Source organism: Ovis canadensis, chromosome 2 (genome assembly GCF_042477335.2).
Source record: "Ovis canadensis isolate MfBH-ARS-UI-01 breed Bighorn chromosome 2, ARS-UI_OviCan_v2, whole genome shotgun sequence".
Taxonomy (NCBI): Eukaryota; Metazoa; Chordata; class Mammalia; order Artiodactyla; family Bovidae; genus Ovis; species Ovis canadensis.
The window spans coordinates 246,327,042-246,353,025 of record NC_091246.1 but is presented as its reverse complement, the minus strand read 5'-3'; the positions used below and the strand labels follow the sequence as shown (position 1 = coordinate 246,353,025).

At 53.4% G+C, this 25,984-nt stretch overlaps 1 protein-coding gene across 4 annotated transcripts; it reads left to right on the top strand.

Annotated features, from left to right (window-relative positions):
* Nucleotides 1-6,404: 6,404 nt before the first annotated feature.
* Nucleotides 6,405-25,211, top strand: EXTL1 (exostosin like glycosyltransferase 1). 4 transcript variants are annotated; one of them, XM_069574982.1, is made up of 12 exons: nucleotides 6,405-8,033; nucleotides 15,607-15,697; nucleotides 15,988-16,095; nucleotides 16,898-17,017; nucleotides 17,553-17,685; nucleotides 17,884-17,990; nucleotides 19,042-19,131; nucleotides 19,311-19,364; nucleotides 19,840-19,926; nucleotides 20,513-20,673; nucleotides 23,392-23,566; nucleotides 23,748-25,211. In XM_069574982.1, the coding sequence occupies exons 1-12, from the start codon at nucleotides 7,258-7,260 to the stop codon at nucleotides 23,928-23,930; spliced, it is 2,085 nt and encodes a 694-aa protein (XP_069431083.1). In that variant the 5' UTR covers nucleotides 6,405-7,257; the 3' UTR covers nucleotides 23,931-25,211. The 4 variants fall into 4 exon arrangements, with proteins under 4 accessions (XP_069431083.1, XP_069431085.1, XP_069431086.1 ...); XM_069574984.1 differs by lacking the exon at nucleotides 19,311-19,364; XM_069574985.1 differs by lacking the exon at nucleotides 15,988-16,095 and having other exon boundaries at nucleotides 6,946-8,033.
* The last annotated feature ends 773 nt before the right edge of the window (nucleotides 25,212-25,984 follow it).

Below are 25,984 nucleotides of genomic sequence, written 5' to 3'. Positions count from 1 at the left end.
TTGCTGTTTCCTGCTCCAGAAGATCTTCCCAACCCACGGATCAAACCCATCTCCTGTGTTGGCAGGCAGACTCTTTACCACTGAGCCACTGGGAAAGCCCATACCCCAATACAAAAGTTTAAAAATAAAGAGCACAATAAATGCAATGCACTTGAATCATCCCAAAACCATGCCTACCATCCTTGGTCCATGGAAAAATTGTATTCCATGAAATTGGTCCCTGGTGCCAAAAAGGTTGGGGACTGCCACCCTAAAGCACATGACTGTAACCTTTGGGGTGATCTCTGCTGGTCAGAAATCATTTGTGTCACTATTGGACAAAAGTCCTTTCTATCTCATCTATTTTCTATAAGTTAGCATCTTAGTCTCAGGCTTATAAAACATCTGGACCCTAGTACGTAGGGAGTCACGTAACTCTCAGGGGCTGTTAGATGATGCCCCAGTGGACAGATGAAGGTCAAGCACTATCCCCAGTGCCTCACTTCCAAGTTCGTATACTCTTCCTTAATAAAGTCAAGTGTTGACAGGATGGAAAAAGGAAGGACTGACCTGCAGCCTATATTAGGATTACTTCTGAGTGAGAATTCCAGATCTTGTTGCTCTGGAAAGCCTAGTCCTGCCACCATATTAGGCTGATGGTGAGAAACTGAAGGCCCAGGAAGAAAGGGTGTGACTGTCCAAGGTCACAAGGCATGCCTGGGGGAGAAGTGAAGTGAAGTGAAGTGAAATTGCTCAGTCGTGTCCGACTCTTTGCGACCCCATGGACTGTAGCCTACTGGGCTCCACTGTCGATGGGATTTTCTGGGCAAAGGTACTGGAGTGGATTGCCATTTCCTCCTTCAGAGGATCTTCCTGACCCAGGAATCAAACCCAGGTCTACCTGCATTGAAGGCAGATGCTTTACCCTCTGAGCCACTAGGAAAGCTCCTGGGGCAGAAGCAGAGGGCAGACCTGCTTTTCCCAACTTCCCTCCCAGAGTCCCTTGGGCTGCTCCCTGGGCCCTCCCCCAAGTATGAATTATCCGCTGTGGGCTTAGTGGGACAGACACATTTTAGCAGGAGCTGGATCGATACTGCAGGGCCCTGTAGGTCTTCACCACGGTTTGGGGTTATCTGTGCTCCAGCAAGTGGAAGCTGAGACCCCAGAGCCTTCCAAAGCCTTCAGCCCCCACTCCTATTAATTCTGCAGTGAGACACCCAGATGGTTCCAAGTGGGAGGAAAAAACACCAGCAGATAAGAAGCGGCAGATGGGTTTCCACGGTGATAGCGCCAAGTGTCTTTCTTCTGGAACGGAGATGGGCTTGCAGGAGGGAAAACACAGGGGCGGGAAGGAAAACCCAAATCCTGGCCCCAATCTATCCAGACGGACATCTTGGAAATCTTTTGTGCAAATCATCTCCCTGCCCTGGGACCTGAGTGGGGACAGAGGACTTCATTTGTTGGGTGCCTGAGGGTCAGGCATGGTGTTCTGAAAGCCAAACATTCACGATTTCATCTAATTCTCTTCCCAGCAAGCCTTTGAGGAAGGAGCTGTTAGCAGCATTTTACAGATGAAGAAGCAGAAGCACAGAGAGATGAAGCCGCTTGCATAGAAACACAAGCTTGCTAAGTACTCTTGACCACAGCATTCTACAGGGCACCAATCCCCTCCCCCCTGGGAGACTAGCTATAATCTTTCTGGAAATTTCAGCCCAACCCAGAGAAGGAAGGCCTGGAGGGAGGCAGACTCAGAGTGCAAAGAGGGAACGCTTCAGATCAAATACAAAGATGTTAGTGCCCATTTTCTACCTGGGCATCTTGGCTAACATGACCCCTGGCACCTCAGGTAAGAAGAAACCCCATGCTTAGGCAGCCCCCAGGCAGCCTGATGCCACTATGGAAATGAAACCAACATGGTAGTGCTCAGAGCTCCCGGATGCCAGCGAGAGCTCCTCATCCCCAAATCCGAATAAAAGGCCTGCTGCAAACTTACCCTGCCGAAAACAAGATTTCTGCCTTCTCCCAGAAGCCTCCAGGCAGAAGCCAGATCCCAGGCCTTCTGTCCTCCTCTCCTTGCTTGTTTTCCTCCTATTTACTGCTCTCCACTCCTTCCCGCCCTGTCCCACCCCCCTCTTCCCGAAGTGTGACCTCTCCTACTGATCAGAGCCCAGGTATGGGACTGGGACTCCTGGAGGCTTCTGTGAACCCTGAAGAGCCTGATGGAGGCCCCGGAGCATTGGCAGAGCCCAGAGGTATATTTTTAGGATGAGCCCAAGGCAGTCCTGCCTGGCAGGATTCCCTGCTTTCTCTTCCTCCATCCAAGCCCAGGAGCAACTGCGTGATTTGCTTCTGGACAAGTCCAGGCCCCAGCTGGCCTGAGAGCCCCACTTCAGGGATGGAAGTAGGAGAGGCCTTGTGTACGGATGCAAGAGTGGGTGTGGGCATGAGCCAGCCAGTGTGCCCAGGGCCGGGGCCAGGGGAACTGGAACAGGATCCATCTCCCCACAAACCCTTCACCAGCTGGCCTTGGCCTCCTACCCTCCCAACGTTGTCCATCATCCATTCTTTCACTCATTCAACAAGCATGTGTTGGCCATTTATTATACTAATCCTGGGGATGAGAAGGATGAATGTGATATGACTCCTAGCCTCAGAACTGAAATCCTGACCTTCTCCCCCTAATCGGCTCCCCACTCAGTTCATCTCAGTTGACAGCAGCTCCATCCTGCCGGCGGCTCAGGCTCAGGCCAAACCTCACATCCGATCCATCAACACATTTGTTGTTTTGCCCTGGCTCAGAATAAATCCAGGATCTAACTGCTTCTTACTCCTTTCACCCATGTCACCCTGGTCCAAACCACCATCACAGCTCACCTGCCTGACTCACCTGGCCCCACGGGTCTCCCTGCTTCTGTCTCTGCTGCCAAATCAGCCTCTTGCCAAGAGTCCCAGTGGTGCTGGGAAAACAAGGTCAGACCAGGCATATGGCAGGCAGAGTCCCCACCCAGAACCTGCACCCTGGCGGGAATGATCTTCCCCTAGAAACACCTTCCACTTACTCCCTCACCTCAAAGGTCAGCTTTTCCTGCCTTTTTTTTTTTTAATATTTATATATTTATTTGACTCCATCATGCCTCACTTGCGGCACATGGAATCTCTTACTTGCGACATGGGAACACTTTAGTTGCGGCATGTGAAATCTAGTTCCCCGACCAGGAACTGAACCCAGGCCCCCTGCATGGGGAGCGTGGAGTCTTAGCCACTGAACCACCAGGGAAGGCCCCACGGAGGTCTGCCTTTAACATTTAACAGTGCAGGCCCTTCCCTTCTCCAGAGCACTATTGCCAACTATCTCATGGGATATGTTACTTTTCTGTTTTGTTTATTGCTGATTTTCCCTCTCAGGAAAGCAAACTCCACGAGAGCAAGATTTTGTTTGCTTGGTTCACTCCCTGAGGGCCTGCCTGGCCCAGAGTAGGGGCTCATTAAGTAGCTGTAGAATGAGTGAGTAACTTGTGGGGTGACCCAGAAAAAAACTGTCCCTGCCTCCACTTTTGCCATTTGCTGTCTGTCCCCACACAGGCAACCACAGTGATGTCACTGCCTCAGACAGCTTTTCTGGCCCCCTGGGTTAGGCAGCCCCTGTGGGCCCTTCCATAGTCTCCTTCCCTAATTCTGTAATTGCCTGGTAGCTGACCTCTCTTTCCCTCAAACAGTGAATTTCAGGGGAGGGAGTACATAATGTTTGTCTCACTCAGGAGCTAGAATGGTCCAGAGGTGAAAGGAATGGACAGCCTGGGTCTAAGTCCAGGCTGGAGTGTGGAAATTGAGTCAAGTTACCTAAGCTGGGGCTTCCCTGGCTGTCCAGTGGTTAAGGTCCTTGCTTCCAACACAGGGGGCGCAGATTCAGTCCCTGATCTGGGAACTCAGAGCCCATATACCAAGGGGCAAGGCCCCCAAAAAAGAAGTTACCTCAGCTCTCTGGGTCCATTTCTTCACCTGGAAAATGGGGATAATAATAGTATCTCCTGCAATGCCCCCTCAGGAGAGGATTAAATAAACCAAGACGCTGGCACGTAGAGCCACAGATGGCACCAAGTATACTAGGAATGTTAGCTATTATTGTTCTTCAGAATTGTATCTCCAGAGCCTGGCACAGAACCTAGCCTGTACTTAGCACAGATTAAGTGTTTGCTGGATGAGGGACCTCCCTGGTAGTTCGGTGGTTAAGAACCCACCTGCCAATGCAGCAGACACAAATTCAGTCCCTGGTCAGGGAACTAAGATCCCACATGCCGACGGGCAACTGCTGAGCCTGTGCTTTCTGGAGACCAAACACCGCAAATCCCGTGTACTGCAACTACGACCAGAAGTAGCCAAAATAAATAAATATGTATACATTGCAAAAAAAAAAAAAGTGTTTGCTGGATGGATGAATGAGTGTGCACAGGCACAGAGGAGAAGGAGCAGCATGAGAACCTAAAGGAGGGCCCCAGCCCAGCCAAGGAGAGTCAGGGAAGCTTCCTGTAGGAAGGGAGCTTTGTGCCAGTCTCTGGAGGAGGAGGAGGAGTTAGTGGAGGAAGGGGAGAGGCAGGAGCAGCGAGTGCAAAGCCCCCTTTCTCTTGTTGCAGAAGAGAGCCTGATGCCTGTGGAAAGTCAGCGTCTCCCTTAGTTATTGACCCTGTAGTGTGAAGAGGCCAGAGTCCCCCTGTGTGGGCCATTTTGAGGACATTCTTGAGTGTGTGAATGGTGCCCCACCCCAGGCTGGCTGCCCTCTGAGGCCCTAACATTCCTGTGGTGGCTCCCTCATCGTATCAGCAGCCCTCTGAGATCAGGGGAAGGCAAGAAGGCAGGAAGCTAGGACTTCCCTGGTGGTCCAGGGGTATAGAATCCACCTTCCAATGTGGAGGTCACATCAGCAACCCTCTGAGATCAGAGGAAGGCAAGAAGGCAGGAGGCTAGGACTTCCCTGGTGGTCCAGGGGTTTAGAATCCACCTTCCAACGTGGGGGACACCGGGCCAGTCCCTTGTTGGGGAACTAGGATCCCACTTGCCCTGTGGCAACTAAACCCGCATAGCAACTACTTGGCCCTCATGCCACCCTGCACCACAATAGAGAACCCATGTGCCGCAAAGAAGATCTGATGCAGCCAAATAAATAAGTAAATATTTTTAAATTAAAAAAAAAAAAGAAGCCAGGAGACTGCTACTTGTTGAGGGACACCCCCCACAGGGTAGGCCTGGCTTTTAACTAGGCTACAGTCTTAAAGTGGATATTATTACTCCCTCCCTAGAGAGTCAGAGACAGAGGCCCAACATTGTCCAGGCAGTAGGAGACAGAAACAGAGGCCACTCCAGGTCAGACTGGGGCTCCTGGCAGCCAGCCTGTCTCTCTATCACTTCAGTGATTCCTCACTGGGTGACATCACCCATTCCTGACTCCCGCCACAGAGCACAGACCCAAGAACTGAGAGGTAGGGGGTGGCTGGGGGGACCCTCAATGGGGTGTGGATCAATGGAGTCAGGAAATGGAGCCTTCAGGAAAAAGAAAGTGCTGGTCACTTAGTCGTGTCAGACTGTTTGCAGCTCCTCTGTCCATGGAATTCTCCAGGCAAGAATCCTGGAGTGGGCTGCCATTTCCTTTCTCCATGGGATCTTCCCAACCCAGGGATCTAACCCAGCTCTCCTGCATTGCAGGCAGATTCTCTACCATCTGAGCCACCAGGGAAGCCCTTCACCCTCAGGAAGAACTCCACATATGGACTGGAACAAGGATCCAGTACTACAGACCCTTCCGACAGAGCTCCAGGTAAGGGTGGACCCATGGGTCTGAGTGTAAGATGTCAGGAAAGGTGCTGGAAAAACTGGAGCTAGAGTTGGATTGGCAGAGGGTAAGGGCTGGGGGCTGAAGGAAGAGAGACCAATCCTGGGAATAGTTGGAAGCACCTTATCCAGTATCACACACCCACCCCGCAGCCACTTGATGCCTCAGTTATCTCTTCTGTTGATGGAAAGGGTTAAAACGTGGAGAACCTGTATCCCATCTAGGAGCAAGTCCCCCAGCTGCAGTGACCAGTGGAAAGCTCTAAGGACTCTGGTCAGGACCTCAAGGTTCAAATCCCACCCTGCCACTCCTTAGCAGGGTCTCCTTAGAAGATACCATCCCCTCTCTGAGTTTCACTTTGCTCATCCATAGGAAACGACAGTGATTAAACCTTGGTCTTCTAAGGCTGACGTGAGATAGAGGTTGGAATAGCTCAAGGCCAATCATGAGCTGTGGGCCCTGCTGGTTATCATTATTAGCAATCCAGAAAACTGGTTTGGAAGGGGTTAAGTGGAAAGCTTGCCTCCCAGACAGGAGCCAATCAGAGCTGGCAGGGGAGGAGTCAGGCTGCCGCTGGGAAAGAGATCTAGATTGACCAAACACTGCCCTGAGAAGGGAGGCGAGACACAGCAGGGCTTGGGAGCCATGGGGCAGGGGCTTGGCAGAAGGTCCCCGGCCTCTGCACCCTGATAGCTCCAAGCCGAGGGTGCAGGACCAACTGCTAGAGGTGGAGGGAGGAGGGACTGAGCTGCCTGGGCTGGGACTTAGGCAGGGTGGGAGAGGACCAGGACTTAGAGCCCTCCCAGCCCCCCAGGCAGGGGCCACCGGCTGCACTCAGGCCTTGCCCTCAGCTGACCCTGAGAGCCCACATGGGATGTAGGATCTAATTTCAGTTCCAGCCACAGGGCCCTCAGCCCAGGAGTGCTTGCCATTGGACACAGGGTGGCCGGGCTGCTCAGGGGCTGCTCAGAAAGGGGGAGGATTGGGGAAACCAGCCCTGCTTCCATCCAGCCCTGCACCCTGGCCAAACCGCCTCGTGTGGGACTCCTGACAGGTCCCCCATGGCCTGGCAGACTGCCCTCCTCTCCCTCAAGGCCAAGGTCAGGGGGTGCAGCCAGGAGGGCAGAAGGACACTGGCTTGCAGTCTGCGCAGGGGTTGCATCAGCCTGAGCAGCACCCAGGGGCAGGGGGCCTGCTGGGAAGGGCAAAAACTGGCTTGGTTGTCCAAAGGCCAAGAAAGCAGAGTCCAGACCACAAGAAGGCAGGGCCAGAGAGCGGGGTCCTCCCTGGCCCGTGACTTGTGACTTGCTGTTGGATCTTGCCCTTCATAGGCCTCAGTCTTCCCATCTGTACAATGAGGGTGCTGACCTAGAGGGTGGATCCCCATCCCAGAGGCCCCCTCTGTGAACCCCTGGCTTCCCCTGCTTCCTGCAGCCCTGGCTGTGGGTGGCCACATGCAGTCATGGAGAAGAAAGTCCCTTTGGCTGGCCCTGTCAGCCTCCTGGCTCCTCATCCTGCTAAGAGTCTTCCCAGTTCTCCGCCTGGCAGAGCCTGCCAGACGCCAGGCAGGGGGCCCCCAAGGCTGGCCCCACTGGCTGGACGCAGAGCTCCTGCAGAGTTTCTCCCAGCCTGGGGAGCTCCTGGAATATGGCCCTCAACCTCCTCAAGCCCCCCGTGGCGGCAGCTGCTACCGGGAAGCTTGCTTTGATGCCTCGAGGTGCAGAGGTGGTAGCCTCAAGGTGTTCGTGTACTCGGCGGTCGGACCCATCTCTGAGACTCCGCGCAAGGTCCTGACTTCCATCGAGGGCTCCCGCTACCACACAGCCAGCGCTGCGGAGGCTTGCCTCCTCGTCCTCGTCCTCAGCCCCGACACCCCCGCTGGAGAGTGCCACCCGGCGCTCCCGCAGTGGGATGGGGGCAAGAACCATCTGGTCCTCAGTCTCCATGCCACCCCTTGCCTCCGGATCTTCCAGCTGGGACAGGCGATGGTGGCCGAGGCCAGCCCCACGGTGGACACCTTCCGGCCTGGCTTTGACGTGGCCCTCCCGCTTCTCCCCGAAGCCCACCCTTTGCGAGGGGGGGCCCTTGGCCAGCTGCAGCAGCACAGCCCCCTCCCTGGGGTGGCCCTGATAGCTGTGGCAGAAGAGAGGGGCGGGTGGCGCTTGGCAAGGACCAACTTCTCTGCCTGCCCCTGGGATGGACGCTGTGAGCAGGACCATGGACCCAAGCAGTAAGTGGACCTCTCCCCTCGGGGGCTGGATGGGAGGGGTCTGTGGTGGGAGTGAGCCCAGGAGCCCGGGTAGGATTGAGATGGGCAAATTTAGACCTCAGCTGCAGCAGGAGGGAATTGGGTTAGATAACAGAGAACACGACCACCAAGATGGTGATCTGCTACAAGGGGTGTTCAAAGCAGATTTTGGACTTTTTTCTTGGGGATCTCTAAAAGCATAAAATGTGACTCACTCCTATTTACTCTTCTTTTATGCCAATCCCTCCTTCCCTAACATTTTATTTAACATACAAGTCTATAGTGCTTACCGTGTGCTGTGCTAGTCACGCAGTCATCAACTCTCTGAGACCCCATGGACTGTAGCCCGCCAGGCTCCTCTGTCCATGGAATTCTGCATGCAAGAATACTGGAGTGGGTAGTCATTCCCTTCTCCAGGGGATCTTCCTGACCCAGGGACTGAACCCGGGTCTCTTGCCTTGCAGGCAAATTCTTTACCATTTGAGCTACCAGAGAAGTCCCAGTATGTGCTAAGCACATTTTATAAATGGTTATCATAAAATAATACTAATCTCTATTCTTTTAAGTATTGGTGTACCAGACACTAAAGCCCAGAGAGGTTAAATAAGTTTCCTGAGGCCACCCAGCCAGAAAGAGTACAGCTAGTATTTCAATCTAGGATTGCATGGCTCCAAAGCCTTCAGCATTAGAGTTCTGGGAGTTTATGATCAATTCCGTAACATACCTCTGGGCCATGATCACAGATGGAAGCTGCTCCTATGTCTCATTTTGGGGATTAACCTCTAGCCTTTGGCTATAGCAAATATGGATAAAGTCAGACCTGCAAAAGCATTCCCACCAGTGAGAGTGTCTGAATACATACAAGGGACATGGGAACCCATGGGGACATGGAGAACTCATTCGAAAATGTCTCCACCTGGGCTAGTTGGTAAAGCAGTTAACCCTTAAGCACTAATCCCTCTGTACCCCCAGGAAGCCAGAAATATCCACAGGCTGGCTGGGCAGACTGGAGTTGGAACCTGTTACTCTAGAATCCTTCTCTTGCCCCGTGTCAGATATCTCCCTGTTCTTTGCTAGAACAACATGGCTTATTCTGAGCTCCACTTCCCTCCCAGGAATTCTTCTCGTGGCCAAGCTCCATTTTTGCCTCTGCCTGGGGCTTCTGGGGCTTCTCTCAGCCACAGGGCTCTTGTGGGACTGGAATCTCTCTACCTCCCAAAGGCACGTGGCCTCCAGGGAGCCCCGCAGCCAGGTTAGGAACAGCAGACCTGTCCCTCAGTCCCCATGGCCCTTCTGCCAGGACCCATCCCTAGCAGGCATCTTCTGGACCGCACCTGAAGTGCTGGGGATCCCCCCAGGCACCTCAAGCTCCAAATTCAGACAGAGCTGACCTTTGGTGACTCCACTCATTTGCCTGGCCTTACTTCTGATTAGACACTTAGCCATTCTTAGTTACAGGAAGTTCTTTCAGCTGACTTTCAGTTCAGTTCAGTTCAGTCGCTCAGTCGTGTCCGACTCTTTGCGACCCCATGAATCGCAGCATGCCAGGCCTCCCTGTCCATCACCAACTCCCGGAGTTCACTCACACTCACGTCCACCAAGTCAGTGATGCCATCCAGCCATCTCATCCTGGGTCGTCCCCTTCTCCTCCTGCCCCCAATCCCTCCCAGCATCAGAGTCTTTTCCAATGAGTCAACTCTTCCCATGAGGTGGCCAAAGTACTGGAGTTTCAGCTTTAGCATCGTTCCCTCCAAAGAAATCCCAGGGCTGATCTCCTTCAGAATGGACTGGTTGGATCTCCTTGCTGTCCAAGGGACTCTCAAGAGTCTTCTCCAACACCACAGTTCAAAAGCATCAATTCTTTGGTGCTCAGCCTTCTTCACAGTCCAACTCTCACATCCATACATGACCACAGGAAAAACCATAGCCTTGACTAGACGGACCTTTGTTGGCAAAGTAATGTCTCTGCTTTTAAATATGCTATCTAGGTTGGTCATAACTTTTCTTCCAAGGAATAAGCGTCTTTTAATTTCATGGCTGCAGTCACCATCTGCAGTGATTTTGGAGCCCCCAAAAATAAAGTCTGACACTGTTTCCACTGTTTCCCCATCTATTTCCCATGGAGTGATGGGACCAGATGCCATGATCTTCGTTTTCTGAATGTTGAGCTTTAGGCCAACTTTTTCACTCTCCTCTTTCACTTTCATCCAGAGGCTTTTTAGCTCCTCTTCACTTTCTGCCATAAGGGTGGTGTCATCTGCATATCTGAGGTTATTGATATTTCTCCTGGCAATCTTGATTCCAGCTTGTGTTTCTTCCAGTCCAGCGTTTCTCATGATGTACTCTGCATAGAAGTTAAATAAGCAGGGTGACAATATACAGCCTTGACGTACTCCTTTTCCTATTTGGAACCAGTCTGTTGTTCCATGTCCAGTTCTAACTGTTGCTTCCTGACCTGCATACAGATTTCTCAAGAGGCAGGTCAGGTGGTCTGGTATTCCCATCTCTTTCAGAATTGTCCACAGTTTAGTGAATGCTAAATGCTGTCAGTTACTGGTGAATCTGAAAGGTATTTTAGCCTGAATTTTGAGAAACTGAGACTTGGGGAGTGCACACGGTAGGTAGGAGCTCACTAAATGTTTACTGATTGAATCCAAACTGGCCAGAACCAGCCAAGATTTTCTAATAGCTGTGGGCCACCGTCTGAGTTGCCTTTTTGATAGTTTATTTCCAAGGTGTCATGCCTGGCAGCCTCTAACTGTCCCCCGAACTTCAAGCAGTTCTGTGTTTGGCCTCCACCACTTGCAGGCATCAGGACTTGTAATCTCTGGAGCCTCAGTTTCCCTGTAGTGCCAGGCATCTGTCTGAACAGCAGTCAAGTATAGGGACAGAGAGAGGGAGGCCCGCAGCCGTGGACCGGCCCTGGAAGGTGGCCTGAATAAACAAGGGCTGGCCAGAGAAAGCAGGGATTCATGTCCCTGCCACTGGCCCACATTTACCCCGCTGGGGGTGGGGGGAAGGGCGAAAGGGAGCATTTGGGGAGAGCCCACTCCCCGCTCTCCGCTCTCACTCTCCCGGGCGGGTGATGCGCCAGCTATGGCTAATCCTCTCAAGCACATTTCAAGGGAGGTGTTACTATCCCCGTTTCAGGGAACACGAAACTGAGGCTCAGAGAGGTGGAGGGAGCCAGCCAAGGGCCTTTGGTGACAAGCTCCTTGGTTCACCAGGGCCTCCCTCACTGCTCTGACCCGGCACTTATGAGCTGCAGAGCTTGAGATTAAACCGCACATTTCTGGCTCCAAAGCACATATTTTTCCACCTTCGTTGAACAGTCTCCTGTTGCTTTGGAATAAGCCTCTAACAGTTTAAATTGCTATTTATTTACTTTTATGAATAGGGGATTCATTCACATGGTACGAAATTCCAAAGGCACAAAAGGGTGTACAGTAATACCTCCCTGCCATTCCTGTCTCCGGCCACCCAGTTTTCCTTCCTGGAGCTAAACACCGTTGCTAGTCTCTCTCGTGTCTTTTCTGAAGTACTCTGTGTGAATATAAACGTGCATAGGTTCTTCCCTGCTTTTTTTTTTAAACATAAATTTAATGCATGTTTAAGATCCCCTGCCCTGTCGCCACTGGGCCCAAGAGGTGCAGTGCCTAGGGCCCATGATATTGTAGGAGCCCATGAAACTGTTTTCATTTCTTTGAAAATCAGAAGGAAAAAAGAAATGAACTTTTGAATAGAAGAAAATGCTTTAATATATTAGTAGGTTCATTTTTATACCAACACAGTTGTCGAATATAATGTCTATAATATTTTTATGGTTGAGAGGCTGCAAAGGCCAGAGCCTAGGGCATTGCAAATTGCAATGCTGCCCTGCCTGGGGCCATGGGCGGAGTCACCTTGTCAGCAGCCTTGGGCACTGAGGGCCCAAGTCCATGGCAAATACTTTACAGAGTCACAGATGATCAGCAGTCACCATGACATCCCTTCTACAACACACACACACACACACACACACACACACGCACACACGCACACACACACACATGCCATGCAGTGCTCAACCAGCCTCTGATAGGGAACTCGACACCTCCCAAGGCCACCCACTGACTACTCTCAGCCAGCTCTGTTACTAGAATTTGTGCCAAAACTGACCTTTCAGACCTTTGGTCCATTGGTGCTGAGTCTCCCCTCTGTTGCACACTGAGTGCCCATTCTCTGCAGGGTTCTCTGCTTGGCCCTGGGGATATTGGCTGAAGGAGGCACAGCCCCAACCCTCAAGTAGCTCGGTCTTATTAGAGAGACAGGCAAGTCCCTGGTTATGACAGACATTGTTAAGCAGAGAGAGGCTGGGCGAGCTGCCTGCCTGGCTCCTCTACTTCAGAGCTGCGGAACCTCTTTAGGCCTCAGTTTCCTCATCTGTAAAATGGAGCATACACATACCTCTCATCTCATAGGGTTGCTGTGAGAATGAAGTGAGTCTAAGTACTTAAAGCACTTAGAACAAAGGACATGCTCAGTTCAGGTTAGCTCAGTTCATTACTTCTTCAGAGCATGGAGAGGCTGTGGGAGCAGAAAGGAAGGCACCATCTCTGGAGAGACCATGGAGGGCTTCCCAGAGGAGGTGATTTTTGAACTTTACACATTAAGACTGAGTAGGGGGAACTCTTCAGGCGGCAAGGCAGGGACGGGTGCTTCAGGCTGAGGAAGAAGGACGTGCACACACACAGAGGGGACAGTGGAGGTTATCGAGGACTGACTGGTCCAGTTTATTCAGTAAGTTATCTGGCTCTGGTTTCTCCGTAGCCTTCAACTTAGGAGTTTTCAGTCCTTTAGGGGTTTATTGAGGAGGAAGAGAGGACTGTGGCTGGCTGGCGCCGTGGCTTTTAGTGAGATGGAGGGTGTCCTGTTTTTAACTTGTGGCTTCTTCCGGGAGAAGCCTGATGGACACCTGAGCATCAGACAAAGAAAGCAGGGTCCGCTGGGAGACCCCTGGGCAGCAGCTCCAGGGTAGTCCAGATAACCCAGGGTCAGGGGTCAGCACACCTTGGTTCTAGTTCCAGCAGAGCCCCCACCCTTTCTGAGACCCTGAGCCAGTCCTCGGGCTCTCTGAGACTCAGTCTCCCCATCTGTTCAAGGAAGGTTGGTCCAGAGGCTAACTGCTCCTAGGATTGCTTCCTGAAAGTTGAGACTCAGGACCAGACAGGCTGTAGGTGAGAAGGGTCCTGGGATCCTCTCAGCCCTACTCCTCAGTCCCACTCAGAGCAGGTCTATGGGCCCCAGAGTCCTGTGCACACCCGTGTTTGCACATACACACACACTACACCACACACACACCACACCACACCACACACACACACACCACACCACACCACACCACACCACACCACACACACCACACCACACCACACACACCACACCACACATACTCCATAGCCCAGAGTCCTGTGCACACCCATGAGTGCATGTGTGCACACACACACCACACCACACATACACACACACCACACACACACACCACACACACCACACCACACCACACACACACACACCACACCACACACACCACACATACACACACACCACACACACACACACACACACCACACACACACACCACACACACACACCACACACACACACCACACACACACACCACACACACACCACACCACACACACACACCACACACACCACACACACACACCACACCACACACACACCACACAACACACACCACACACACACACCACACACACACACCACACACACACACCACACACACCACACACACACACCACACACACACCACACACACACATCACACACACACCACACACACCACACACACACACCACACCACACACACACCACACACACACACCCCACACACACACCACACCACACACACCACACGACACACACCACACGACACACACTCCATAGCCCAGAGTCCTGTGCACACCCATGCGTGCATGTGTGCACACACACCACACCACACATACACACACACACACCACACACACACACCACACACACACACACCACACACACACACCACACACACCACACCACACCACACACACACACACACCACACACACACCACACACACACACCACACACACACACACACCACACCACACATACACACACATACCACACACACACACACCACACACACACACACCACACACACACACCACACACACACACACACACCACACACACCACACACACACCACACACACACCACACACACACACACCACACACACCACACACACACCACACCACACACACACACCACACACACACCACACACACACACCCACACACATACCACACACACACACACACACCACACACACACACCACATACACACACACCACACACACACACCACACCACACATACACACACACCACACATACACACACACACCACACACACACCACACACACACACCACACCACACACACACACACCACACACACACACCACACACACACACCACACCACACACACCACACACACACACACACCACACACACACACACACCACACACACTCCATAGCCCAGAGTCCTGTGCACACCCATGCGTGCATGTGTGCACACACACACCACACCACACATACACACACACACCACACACACACACACCACACAACACACCACACACACACACCACACCACACACACACACACACCACACACACACCACACACACACCACACATACACCACACCACACACACCACATCACACATACCCCATAGCCCAGAGTCCTGTACACACACATGCACACACACATACCCGCACACACACACACACCCCCTCTGTAGCCAGGTCATGGCACTCTTTCCCTGGCTGCGCAGTCCCAGGGTAGGCAGTGGCTCTGAGGAGGCTGTGACTCCTACCCTGCCCCTCACAGACACGCGGCCTGAGGGTGGCCCTGGGCCTGGGGGGAGGGGAGTGGGAGGAACAGAGGAGGCCTGTCCTCTGGGCGAGGGGGCCTCTCTGGGCAGCTGCTTCCTGTGTGGTTCCAGGCTGGGGGCCCAGCCCACCTTCGGACAGAAGAGCCTTTCACGGGCCTGGGCTCTGAGGATGGGGGGAGAACAGGGCATGGAGGCCACTCAGGTGAGGGGTGCCCAGAAGTCTGCGTGTGGCGAGTGGTGGGAGGGCGAACGCATATGTACGCGCCCAAGTCAGTGGAAACAGCAGCTAGGCTGCCTCCCATTTTGCAAATGAGCAAACCATGGTCCAGAAAAGAGAAGGGAGGTGCCTAATCCTGAGGGCAGCGGCAGAGAGCTTGAGCTTGGGGTTCCTGCCCACTGCCTCAGCAGTGGGACGGGGACAGTGTGTGGCTGTGTGCGTGCAAGAATGTTAAAATATGAGAACATGATGGTGGGCTTGCACATTTGAATTTGGGAGTGTTAGTGTGGAGGGCTGGGGGGGCATCAAGGGGGCTGGGGTGGGGGCATCAAGGGAGCTGGGGTGGGGGCAGCTGTCTTAGGCTTTCTATGTGCAGGACCCCTTCCTATGCCTCTTTAGGACCCACCCCCAGGCGACGCTACCCAATGCCACCTTCTGCCTCATCCCTGGCCGCAGTCCTGATGCCTTGCACTTCCTTCAAGCCTTGCAGGTACAACCCGGATGGGGGCACCCCCCGGCCCTCTCCCACCACACTCCTGAACTGGAAGGGTAGTCTAAGCCCAGACCAGTGGGAAGGGGCAGTGAGCTGCCCACTCCTTTACTCTGAGGCTCAGGTGCGTCTCCAGCCGTATTCACTGCACCCCATGCAGAACAACACCCGATCCCCAGAAAAATCCCACTTTTCTCTCCTCTTTACCCCTTGCCCCCACTGCAGCAGAGAGGAGGGGAGAGTGTGTGCAGGTTGGGACTGGGCTCCCCAGTGACCCCCCTACCCCCCAGGCTGGCTGCATTCCTGTGCTTCTCAGCCCTCGCTGGGAGCTGCCCTTCTCGGAAGTCATCGATTGGACCAAGGCGGCCATTGTAGCTGACGAGAGGCTCCCACTTCAGGTAGCTCAGGGCCCTGCCTGTGGGGTGAGGACTGGACTCGGGACATGGGGGGACCCCGGGATCCTAACCCTCACTCCTATCCTCCATTTATGTATATTGATGACTTTAACCCCAGCCCTAAGCCTCTGGGGTTCTGAGAGCAAGTCCTCAGCCTCTTTCAGCCTCAGTTCCCCCATCTGTACAATGAGATAAGTTAGACTAGATGATCTCCATGGGCCCAATCCCACCGGTCCATGACTGCTTAAGTACCTAGCTTAAGGAAAAGTCACCAAAAAATCAAAAATCTGAGCACCTACATGGAGCTTGGAGTGGGAAAGCAAAACGCTCAGTGATTTTCCCGTCTGATGAAACTAACTTTGCTCATCTCTGAAAAATATAAACGTAAGCCTTGAATCTCCTGAGAAGTGGAGAACAGGGCAAGAAGCTAACAGGAATAGCTTCCTTCCACTGAGCCTCTACAATGTGCTAAACACTTAATATCTATCAGCTAATTTAATCCTTGCAACCACCCTATGAGGCCAGGGCTATCTGTCGACTTTATAGATGAGGAAACAGATTCAGAGATGTTAAGTGCTTTGTCCACAGTCACACAGTTACTAAGTGGCATTTAAACCCAGCTCTGTGTGACCCTTGAACACTTGATTGCTAAATTACCTGGGATTTTGCCAAGGATGACAGCTGCCAACCCACGTAGAGAACCACAGGAGCTGACTTCTGGTTCCAGACCCGCACCCTAGGTTGTCACCACAGGTCAGTCACAGCCTGCCAGGGCCCCATGCTTCCTTTCTCCCTCTGGCCCCAGGTCCTGGCTGCCCTCCAGGAGATGCCCCTCACACGGGTCCTTGCCCTGCGTCAGCAGGCCCAGTTTCTATGGGATGCATACTTCTCCTCCATCGAGAAAGTCATCCATACCACTCTGGAGGTGAGGGGGACTCACTTGAGGGGGACTCGGATGCCTGGCTCCACCCCATCCCTGTCCCCTCACCATGCTCCTCTCTTCAAACACCTCCTCTGCCCTGGTGCTTAGGCTTCCCCCTTGAAGATGCTTCTGGGAAGAATCTGAGACTTGGCTCCAAGCTCCTGAATGAGCTCCTGCTCTGGTCTTGGCCCAGTTTCCCCCTCTCTAGAGCGACATCTATAGCAAACAGATTTCTAAGCATGCGCCAGCTCCCGCTGATGGGCCTTGGTTGCCTGGGGCTTGTGTTGAGAGGGATTCTAGTTCCAGAAAGAACGTCATGGCCTGTTCCTGGTGTCTGCCATGAGTGCAGACAGCATCAGGCAGCGACCCCTACTCTGGACTCTGAACCCTGCTGTCCCCAGCCGTCTGGTGATCCAGATGCTGCCCTCCCCGATTCCTGGAGAGGGTGGTGTGGGGCTGCACCGGGTCCTCGCTTCCTCAGGCCCCGCCCACCGCCACACTGGCCACGCCCTCTGCCCAGCCTTCTCTCCTTATGCAGATTATTCAGGACCGAATCTCTGGAGCATCTGCTCACCCCTCGCTCCTGTGGAACAGCCCCCCAGGGGCACTCCTGGCCCTGTCCACTTTCTCCACAAGCCCCTCGGACTTCCCCTTCTACCACCTACAACAAGGTGAGTGCCCTAGGGATGGGACAACTTGAAGTCCCCTCGTCAACTCGCCCCAAGTCTGCCCCAGCTTCAACCCTAAGGTCCCACCAAGCCCCTCTCCAAATCCCCGACCCCTCCCGGCTCCCCAGGTTCCCAACTCAGGTCATTCTCCAGGGGGTTCTGTTCCCTCCCACCCTAACAGCCTGTGTCTCATTCCTCCAGGCTCTCGTCCTCTGGGCAGGTTCAGTGCCCTGATTTGGGTGGGGGCTCCAGGCCAGCCCCCCCTGAAGCTCATCCAGGCGGTGGCAGGCGCCCAGCACTGTGCCCAGGTCTGCCCCCTTGCCAGCTGGGGTGCTTGGATCCAGAGTAGGGGCAAGGAACAGGGTGGGGCCCTTGAAGACATCTGGATACCAAGGATAACCACACATTGTGGGAGAGTCATGGGAAGGATTTTCAAGTACCATTGCTGCCTTCCTCTTTCAGTTCCAAGTTTCTCCTTAGGTTCTTTCCACCTCTATCCCCTCTTCCCTCATGGAAACTGATGAAGCCCCCTGAAAAACAGGCACCTCTTGGGAGGTTGAAGTAAATGTGAAGTGAAAGAAAGTGAAGTCGCTCAGTCGTGTCCGACTCTTTGTGACCCCATGGACACCAGGCTCCTCTGTCCATGGGATTTTCTAAGCAAGAATACTGGAGTGGGTTGCCATTTCCTTCTCCAGGGAGTCTTCCTGACCCAGGGATCGAACCCAGGTCTCCCGCACTGTAGACAGACGCTTTACCGTCTGAGCCACCAGGGAAGTAAACGTACATGCATTCATTTGCGCATCCGGCATTTTCTGAGCACCCTGGGCTTGATGCTGAGGATGCAGAGAAAAAGCAGGAAAGGATTCCGCCCCAGATTCATATTTAGTTAGCATCTCCCAGAGCACAGACTGTCAAATGTCACTCCAGAGAAACCAGATACGCTCTCGAGAGTACATGAAAAGGAAATAAGCAGTTTGTTCAGCCAGAGCACAGATGGAGCAGCTTCAAAGATGGGCTTGAGCTGGGCTGGGAATGATAAAAGAGCAAGAGGAAGAGAATGAAAACCTTCGAGAAAAGATGGGGATGGGGTCAGGGTCCAGGCTAGGTGTGACCTGAGCTCTAACGCTACAGATAGCTACCTGTGTGTTACTAGAATTCATGCCTTCCAGAAACCCAGAGGCAAAAACAGGGCAGCCATGGATGCACCTTGGATCCAACTAAATTCCTTCCAAAGCCAGCTATAACAGCGGCTCCTCTAAACTTCTTCCACCCTGAGAAAGAGGACTCCTGGGACCCCCCACCACCACCACCACCTTCTGCCCCAGGCTTCAGGACATCCTCCCCCGTCTTTCCTTCTAGATCTTGGTTCTCTGGAGCAGTAAGAAGCCACCCCCACCCAGGTGGCCTGAGACAGCAGTGCCCTTGACAGTCCTTGATGGGCACAGGAAGGTGAGGATGGGGAGGGGCACAGGAAGGGCAGAAGGCTGGGAGCTGGGGGACACACACACGGCAGGATTCACTTGGGCCTGAGCTGGACTTCAAGTTGGGCCTGAGAAATCATACCATGGGTTTCAGCTGCAGGCCTAATAGAAATGATTCTCTTCCATCCTTGTGAATTGTACTGCCAGAGAACCAAGTTTTGTGTGATGAGGGAAGGCAGAGGGACTACCTTGCTGTCTCAGGTAAGGGAGAGAGGGGAAACTTGGACAGGTGGCAGCATTTGGGGCGGGGGTGGGGATGGGGCAGGTGGCTTCCGAGAATCTGGGCTGGTGTAACACAACCGCTTGCTGTGCCATCTTGGGCAAGCCTATCTCTCTGAACCTGTCTCTTTGAAACAAAGGATGTTTAACAACCCCTTCCAGGGTTAAGGTGAGCATCTGATGTGCCCCTAGAGGAATCCTGAAATGTCAAACCTGGAAGGAACCTAGACACCAATGGCCCCATTTAACCAAAGGGCAGACTGAAATCCACAGAGGGAAAGCGAGGTCCTCGGGTCCGAGTTCCTTGCAGACTTGTTTTCACGGCTCTTCCTTTTACACCATGCCTGCAGGGGCTGGCGAGGGTGGGGATCCTGCTTAGCAGATACTCAGATTCTCACCGTGGGAGCCTGGGGAGGGGTCCCACAGCTGAGTTGCCCTCCATCCCGTCCCCCTGCAGGCCAGTGACCGCTTCCTCCCGCACAGCGCCATCGACACCGATGCCATCCTGAGCCTGGACGCCCACAGCAGTCTTTCCACAAGTGAGGTGAGGACCCCTCAAGAGGACTCCTGTGTGGGTCCTGGTAGCCCCTCAGAGTCCGGGAGCTGGGATGATCAAAGATCAAGAGGTCTAGCCTCCTGCTTTAGACATCACCCAGGTGAGCCATCAGCCCCCTCCTTAGAAGTCTAACAAAAGCTTTCCACAGATTCTTTGGGCTTCCCTGGTGGCTCAGATGGTAAAGAATCTGCCTTTAATGCAGGAGACCCTGGTTCAACCCCTGGGTCAGGAAGATCCCCTGGAGAAGGGAATGGCTACCCACTCCAGTATTCTTGCCTGGAGAATTCCATGGACAGAGGAGCCTGGCGGGCTACAGTCCATGGGGTCGCAAAGGATCGGACACAACTGAGCAACTTTCACTTCACAGACTCTCTGAAGATATTTTCAGTTCCCAGCTGCAAAGCACTGTTTCTATTTCCTAGCTGGGGAGTTCCTAAGCAACCCCTGGACATGTTCAGGCTGCCATCTCCTCTCCCCTGAGTCCCCTCAGCTGGGCTGGCCTTGACTCCATGTCTCTGATGTTCCTGGCTCGGCAGAAAGTCCTTCCTCACACCTCACTTAAATATCTCCCCAGGTGGACTTCGCTTTCACGGTATGGCAGAGCTTCCCGGAGCGGATGGTCGGCTTTCTCACATGGAGCCACTTCTGGGATGAGGCCCAGGGGGGCTGGGGCTACACTGGCGAGAGGACCAATGAATTCTCCATGGTTCTCACCTCAGCTGCCTTCTACCACAGGTACCGATGGTAACGCTGGCACTGGACTCAGAGGGTCACAGAGAACCCCCTCTTTGAACCAGGAGCAGGGTGGTATGGGAGTGGACACATACAGCCAGCACATAGCCCAGAGATCCAGGTTCAAGGCCACTTCCCAGTGCTGTGATGGGCAAGTCTCCCCACCTCTCTTGAGGTTCAGTTTCCTCATTTGTAAAGTGTACTCACCTCACAGGGCTGGTGTGACCACCAAATAAGAAAAGTACATGAAGTCCTTCGCACACAGATAGTCAACCAAAGGCAGCTAGTGGTATTTTAAGCAGAGCCATGCAGAGGCCATGGACAGGGTTGGATTTGGGGGAGGTGTGGTAAATCCACAGCCTCCCTGAAGTTACTCTTTGGGCTGCCGTCTTTGAAGGCCTGGGAACAAGCTGATCCTTTCCTCCTTCTCACTCTGCCTGAATTCAGACTCAGAGCCCAGGGGAGGGGTCCCCACGGAGCCTGAGGGAAAGGAAAGTTCAGTTCAGTTCAGTCGCTCAGTCATGCCCAACTCTTTGTGTCCCCATGGACTGCAGCATGCCAGGCTTCTCTGTTCATCACCATCTCCCAGAGTTTGCTCAAACTCATGTCCATTGAGTCGGTGATGCCATCCAACCATCTCAACCTGTCGTCCCCTTCTCCTACTGCCTTCAATCTTTCCCAGCATCAGGGTCTTTTCAAATGAGTCAGTTCTTCACATGAGGTGGCCAAAGTATTGGAGTTTCAGCTTCAGCACCAGTCCTTCCAATGAATATTCAGGACTGATTTCCTTTAGGATTGACTGGTTTGATCTCCTTCCTGTCCAAGGGACTCTCAAGAGTCTTCTCCCAACACCACACTTCAAAAGCATCAATTCTTCGGTGCTCAGCTTTCTTTATAGTCCAACTCTCACATCCATACATGACCACTGGAAAAACCATAACTTTGACTAGGTGGACCTTTGTTGGCAAAGTGATATCTCTGCTTTTTAATATGCTGTCTAGGTTGGTCATAAGTGTTCTTCTAAGGAGAAAGTATTTTTCAATTTCATGGCTGCAGTCACCATCTGCAGTGATTTTGGAGCCCAATAAAATAGTCTCTCATTGTTTCGTTTCCCCATCTATTTGCCATTAAGTGATGGGACTGGATGCCATGATCTTAGTTTTTTGAATATTGAGTTTTAAGCCAGCTTTTTCACTCTCCTCTTTCACTTTCATCAAGAGGCCCTTTAGTTCTGCTTTGCTTTCTGCCATAAGGGTGGTATCATCTGCAAATCTGAGGTTATTGATATTTCTTCCAGCAATCTTGATTCCAGCTTGTGCTTCATCCAGCCCGGCATTTGGCATGAAGTACTCTGCCTATAAGTTAAATAAGCAGGGTAACAATATACAGCCTTGACATACTCCTTTCCCAATCTGGAACCAATCCGTTGTTCCATGTCCGATTCTAACTGTTGCTTCTTGACCTGGAAACTTCCTGAGATTTCTCAGGAGGCAGGGAAGGTGGTCTGGTATTCCCATCTCTTTCAGAATTTTCCAGTTTGTTGTAATCCACACAGTCAAAGGCTTTAGTGTAGTCAATAAAGCAGAAATAGATATTTTTCTGGAACTCTTTTGCTTTTTCTATGATCCAACAGATGTTGGCAATTTGATCTCTAATTCCTCTGTCTTTTCTAAATCCAGCTTGAATATCTGGAAATTCTTGGTTCACATACTGTTGAAGCCTGGCTTGGAGAATTTGGGGCATTACTTTGCTAGTGTGTGAGACGAGTGCAATTGTGCAGTAGTTTGAACATTCTTTGGCATTGCCTTTCTTTGGGATTGGAATGAAAACTGACCTTTTCCAGTCCTGTGGCCACTGCTGAGTTTTCCAAATTTGCTGGCATATTGAGGGTAGCACTTTCACAGCATCATCTTTTAAGATTTGAAATAGCTCAACTGGAATTCCGTCACCTCCACTAGCTTTGTTCATAGTGATGATTCCTAAGGCCGGCTTCACTTTGGACCCCAGAATGTCTGGCTCTAGGTGAATGATCACACCATCATGGTTATCTGGGTCATTAAAATCTTTTGTGTATAGTTCTGCTGTGTTGGAGAAGGCAATGACACCCCACTCCAGTACTCTTGCCTGGAAAATCCCATGGATGGAAGAGCCTGGTAGGCTGTAGTCCATGGGGTCGCTAAGAGTCGGACACAACTGAGTGACTCCCCTTTTCTATTTCTGTTAGGTCCATACCATTTCTGTCCTTTATTGTGCCCATCTTTGCATGAAATGTTCCCTTGGTATCTCTAATTTTCTTGAAGTGATCTCTACCCTTTCCCATTCTATTGTTTTCTCTATTTCTTTGCACTGATCACTTTCTTAGCTCTCCTTGCTCTTCTTTGGAACTCTGCATTCAAGATGGGTATAGCTTTCCTCTCCTTTGCCTTTAGCTTCTCTTCTTTTCTCAGCTATTTGTAAGGCCTCCTCCTACAACCATTTTGCCTTTCTGCATTTCATTTCACTATTGGCTGCAGAGAAGCCACAGGGCACAGAGTAGTGGAGAGCAGAGCATACACAGGATGGGAGCTCCTGGAGGCAGCCAGGGCTCAGAAAAGGGTGCAGGACTTTCACAAGAAGCTTAGGAATTTGGGGTCAATGGGAGAGTGAGGCCAGGAGGGAGAAGAATTCGGCCTTGGGGGGGAATCGGGCTGCAGCCTCTCCTATTCCTCTCCTCTCACCCAGGTATTACCACACCCTCTTCACCCACTCCCTGCCCAAGGCTCTGAGGACTCTGGCAGATGAGTCACCGCCCTGCGTGGATGTCCTGATGAACTTTCTAGTAGCAGCCGTCACCAAGTTGCCGCCTATCAAGGTGCCCTATGGGCCGTGGCATCAGGAGGCCAGACCTCCTCCACTGGTGAGGCCCCAGGGGCGTGGTCGGCACTGGGAGGGCCCTGGCTAGGGAAGCCAGGCTATCTAACCCAAATCCTTTGTGCTGCACGGGACGGAGCGGGGTGGGGGGGGGGGGCGCGGGGGCGGGGGGCGGGATTCCAAGTAAGAGAAGCACCCCCCCAACACATTTCTCTGCCCTCTCTTAGGCGCCTGGGGGTCCGCGGTTCAGAGCGGAGCCTCAGCCGGCCGCCCAGGACTGCCTCAACCAGATGGCGGCAGGGTTCGGCCACATGCCCCTAGTGTCATCGCGCCTCCGTCTAGACCCAGTGCTTTTCAAGGACCCGGTGTCTGTGTTGCGTAAGAAGTATCGCAGCCTGGAGAAGCCCTAGGAGGAACCAACCAGCTGAGACCCTGGCCCGGCTCCCAGGGGGCGCTGCAACCTACCCGGGGTTGGGGGCGGGGATGGAGCCGCAGTCCCCTCCTCTGGAATATCTGGAGACCCAATCCAGGCTGCCGGTGAGCCCAACACGGCCGATCCCGATTGGCCAGCAACAGCCTCGCCCCCTCCTCCAGCCCAGTGGCAGTTCCCACGTGCTCCGCGCTACATCTGCCGCCTGGCCTCTGCCTTCGCAGACCCTTTACCTGGAATGCCTTTCTCGGCTTCTCTGCCGAGCTAACATCTGCTTCTCTTTCAGGTCCTCGCCTCCTCCACGAACCTGCCTGACCCCCACCCCCGCCCCGATCCTCTGCGCTTTCACAGCCGGTGTGTCCCGTAGTCCCCTTATTCATGCTGGCTTGCACAGGTACGCTGTCAGGCCCCCAGGAGGGAAGGGCCGTGGCCTCCTCTCTCTGGCCTGGCAGGTACGCCACAAATATTTGACGATCAGATAGACATCAGCTACGGGCCTGGGCCCTGTGCCGACAGTGGGCGGGGACGTGGACAAGGTGTGCAGAGTGAACTCCACGCCTACACCCCGGGAGGCATCTTTGCCGCAGGTTCCTGGCTTGCCGGGCACAATCCTGGAGCCCCAGGGATGGAGCAAAGACGCGCCGGGGAGCAAGTTTCAGGGCTTCCTTCTCCACCGGGCGGAGCAGAGTTGGGAGGGGAGGAGGTGGGCACGCCGGTGGCCCCTCGGCTCAGGCACTGCCGTCGTCCGGCACTATCAGCCTCGTCCATTAGAGGTCAGCACCGAGCCGCGCTTCCTATTCCGGGACCGAGAGTGAAAGTCGCTCAGTCTTGTCCGACTCTTTGTGATCCCATGGGCTTTACAGTCCATGGAATTCTCCAGGCCAGAATACTGGAGTGGGTAGCCTTTCCTTTCTCCAGGGTGTCTTCCCAATTCAGGGATCGAACCCAGGTCTCCTGCACTGCAGGCAAATCCAGGACCGAGAAGGGACTTCTAAACGCCTGCTGGGTGGGATTAGCGGGCGCGGGGTCTTGGAGGTTGGTTGGTGGTGCCCAGTTTGACGTCTGAAAACTGGTTTGGCCCACACACTTTGGACTAAGAAGGGGGGCCGTTTCTAGGCGGGCTGAGTGGTGGCAAGGGCGGTGCCCAGGGCCCTGGTAGTGAGATTAGAGTAGGGGAGGGGACTCTGGGTCCTCCTGGGCTCACCCACCTGGAACTGGCATTATCACTTCCGAAATAAAAGCGCGTGTCCTTGCTGCCTCACGCTCAGGCTATAAATACCTCCAAGGCAGCTGCACGGGGGAGGTGGACTCAGGTCTCGCCTGGGATCTGGGGCCACTCTGAGAGAGAGGGACAGGGATGGTGGGTCCAAACCAGGTCCAGGGTATCGGGTGTTTTTCTGCTTTGATGGCCTCGCAGCTCTGGAAACTCCCGTGACTAGTGACTAGCTTGCTGGCCAGAACATGCTGTCCCCAAGGCCATTCCAAGGCCTCCCACCTCCATCCTCCAGTTTGACCTCTGGCCCCTGGATGACTCAGGTCATCCCTGGAGCAGCTTACAGTGTGGGGTGCCGAGAAGGCTCTCTCTCTGGGGAGCTACGGGCTGCTAGATTCTTGACGTGGAGGGGGCACTGGGAGTTAAAGGGGAGGGGAGACAGTCTGGCCCTGAGTCAAGGACAGTGGGTGAGGAAGTACACAGCTGCGGCCCAGGCAGTCTTCCCAGGGTGGGGAGGACTCCAAGTGCCAGGCCCAGATGGGGAAAGAGGCACCTTTTCCCTCTGCACTCCTAGCTGCTGCACCCAGAACGCTGAACTGCCTTGGCAAGGCCTCAACCTGTGGGCTGCCAGGCCAAAAGGCTCATACTGTACCAACATGTAGCCCAGAGCAAGTCCCCAGCCCCTGCTGTAGGGGGAGGCCTAGGGGAATGAGGCAGAAATCCCAGACCTGCCTCATACCGGCTGTGTGACTTTGAGCCAGTGACTCAACCTCTCTGAGCCTCAGTTTTCTCATCTGCAAAAAGGGAGGACAGCAATGGCT

Coding starts and splice junctions, on each gene's coding strand:
- EXTL1 (XM_069574982.1), top strand. CDS start 7,258: ATGCAGTCATGGAGAAGAAAGTCCCTTTGGCTGGCCCTGTCAGCCTCC. Junction 17,686..17,883: donor CTTCTACCACCTACAACAAG/GTGAGTGCCCTA, acceptor TCATTCCTCCAG/GCTCTCGTCCTCTGGGCAGG. Junction 23,567..23,747: donor AGGCCAGACCTCCTCCACTG/GTGAGGCCCCAG, acceptor GCCCTCTCTTAG/GCGCCTGGGGGTCCGCGGTT.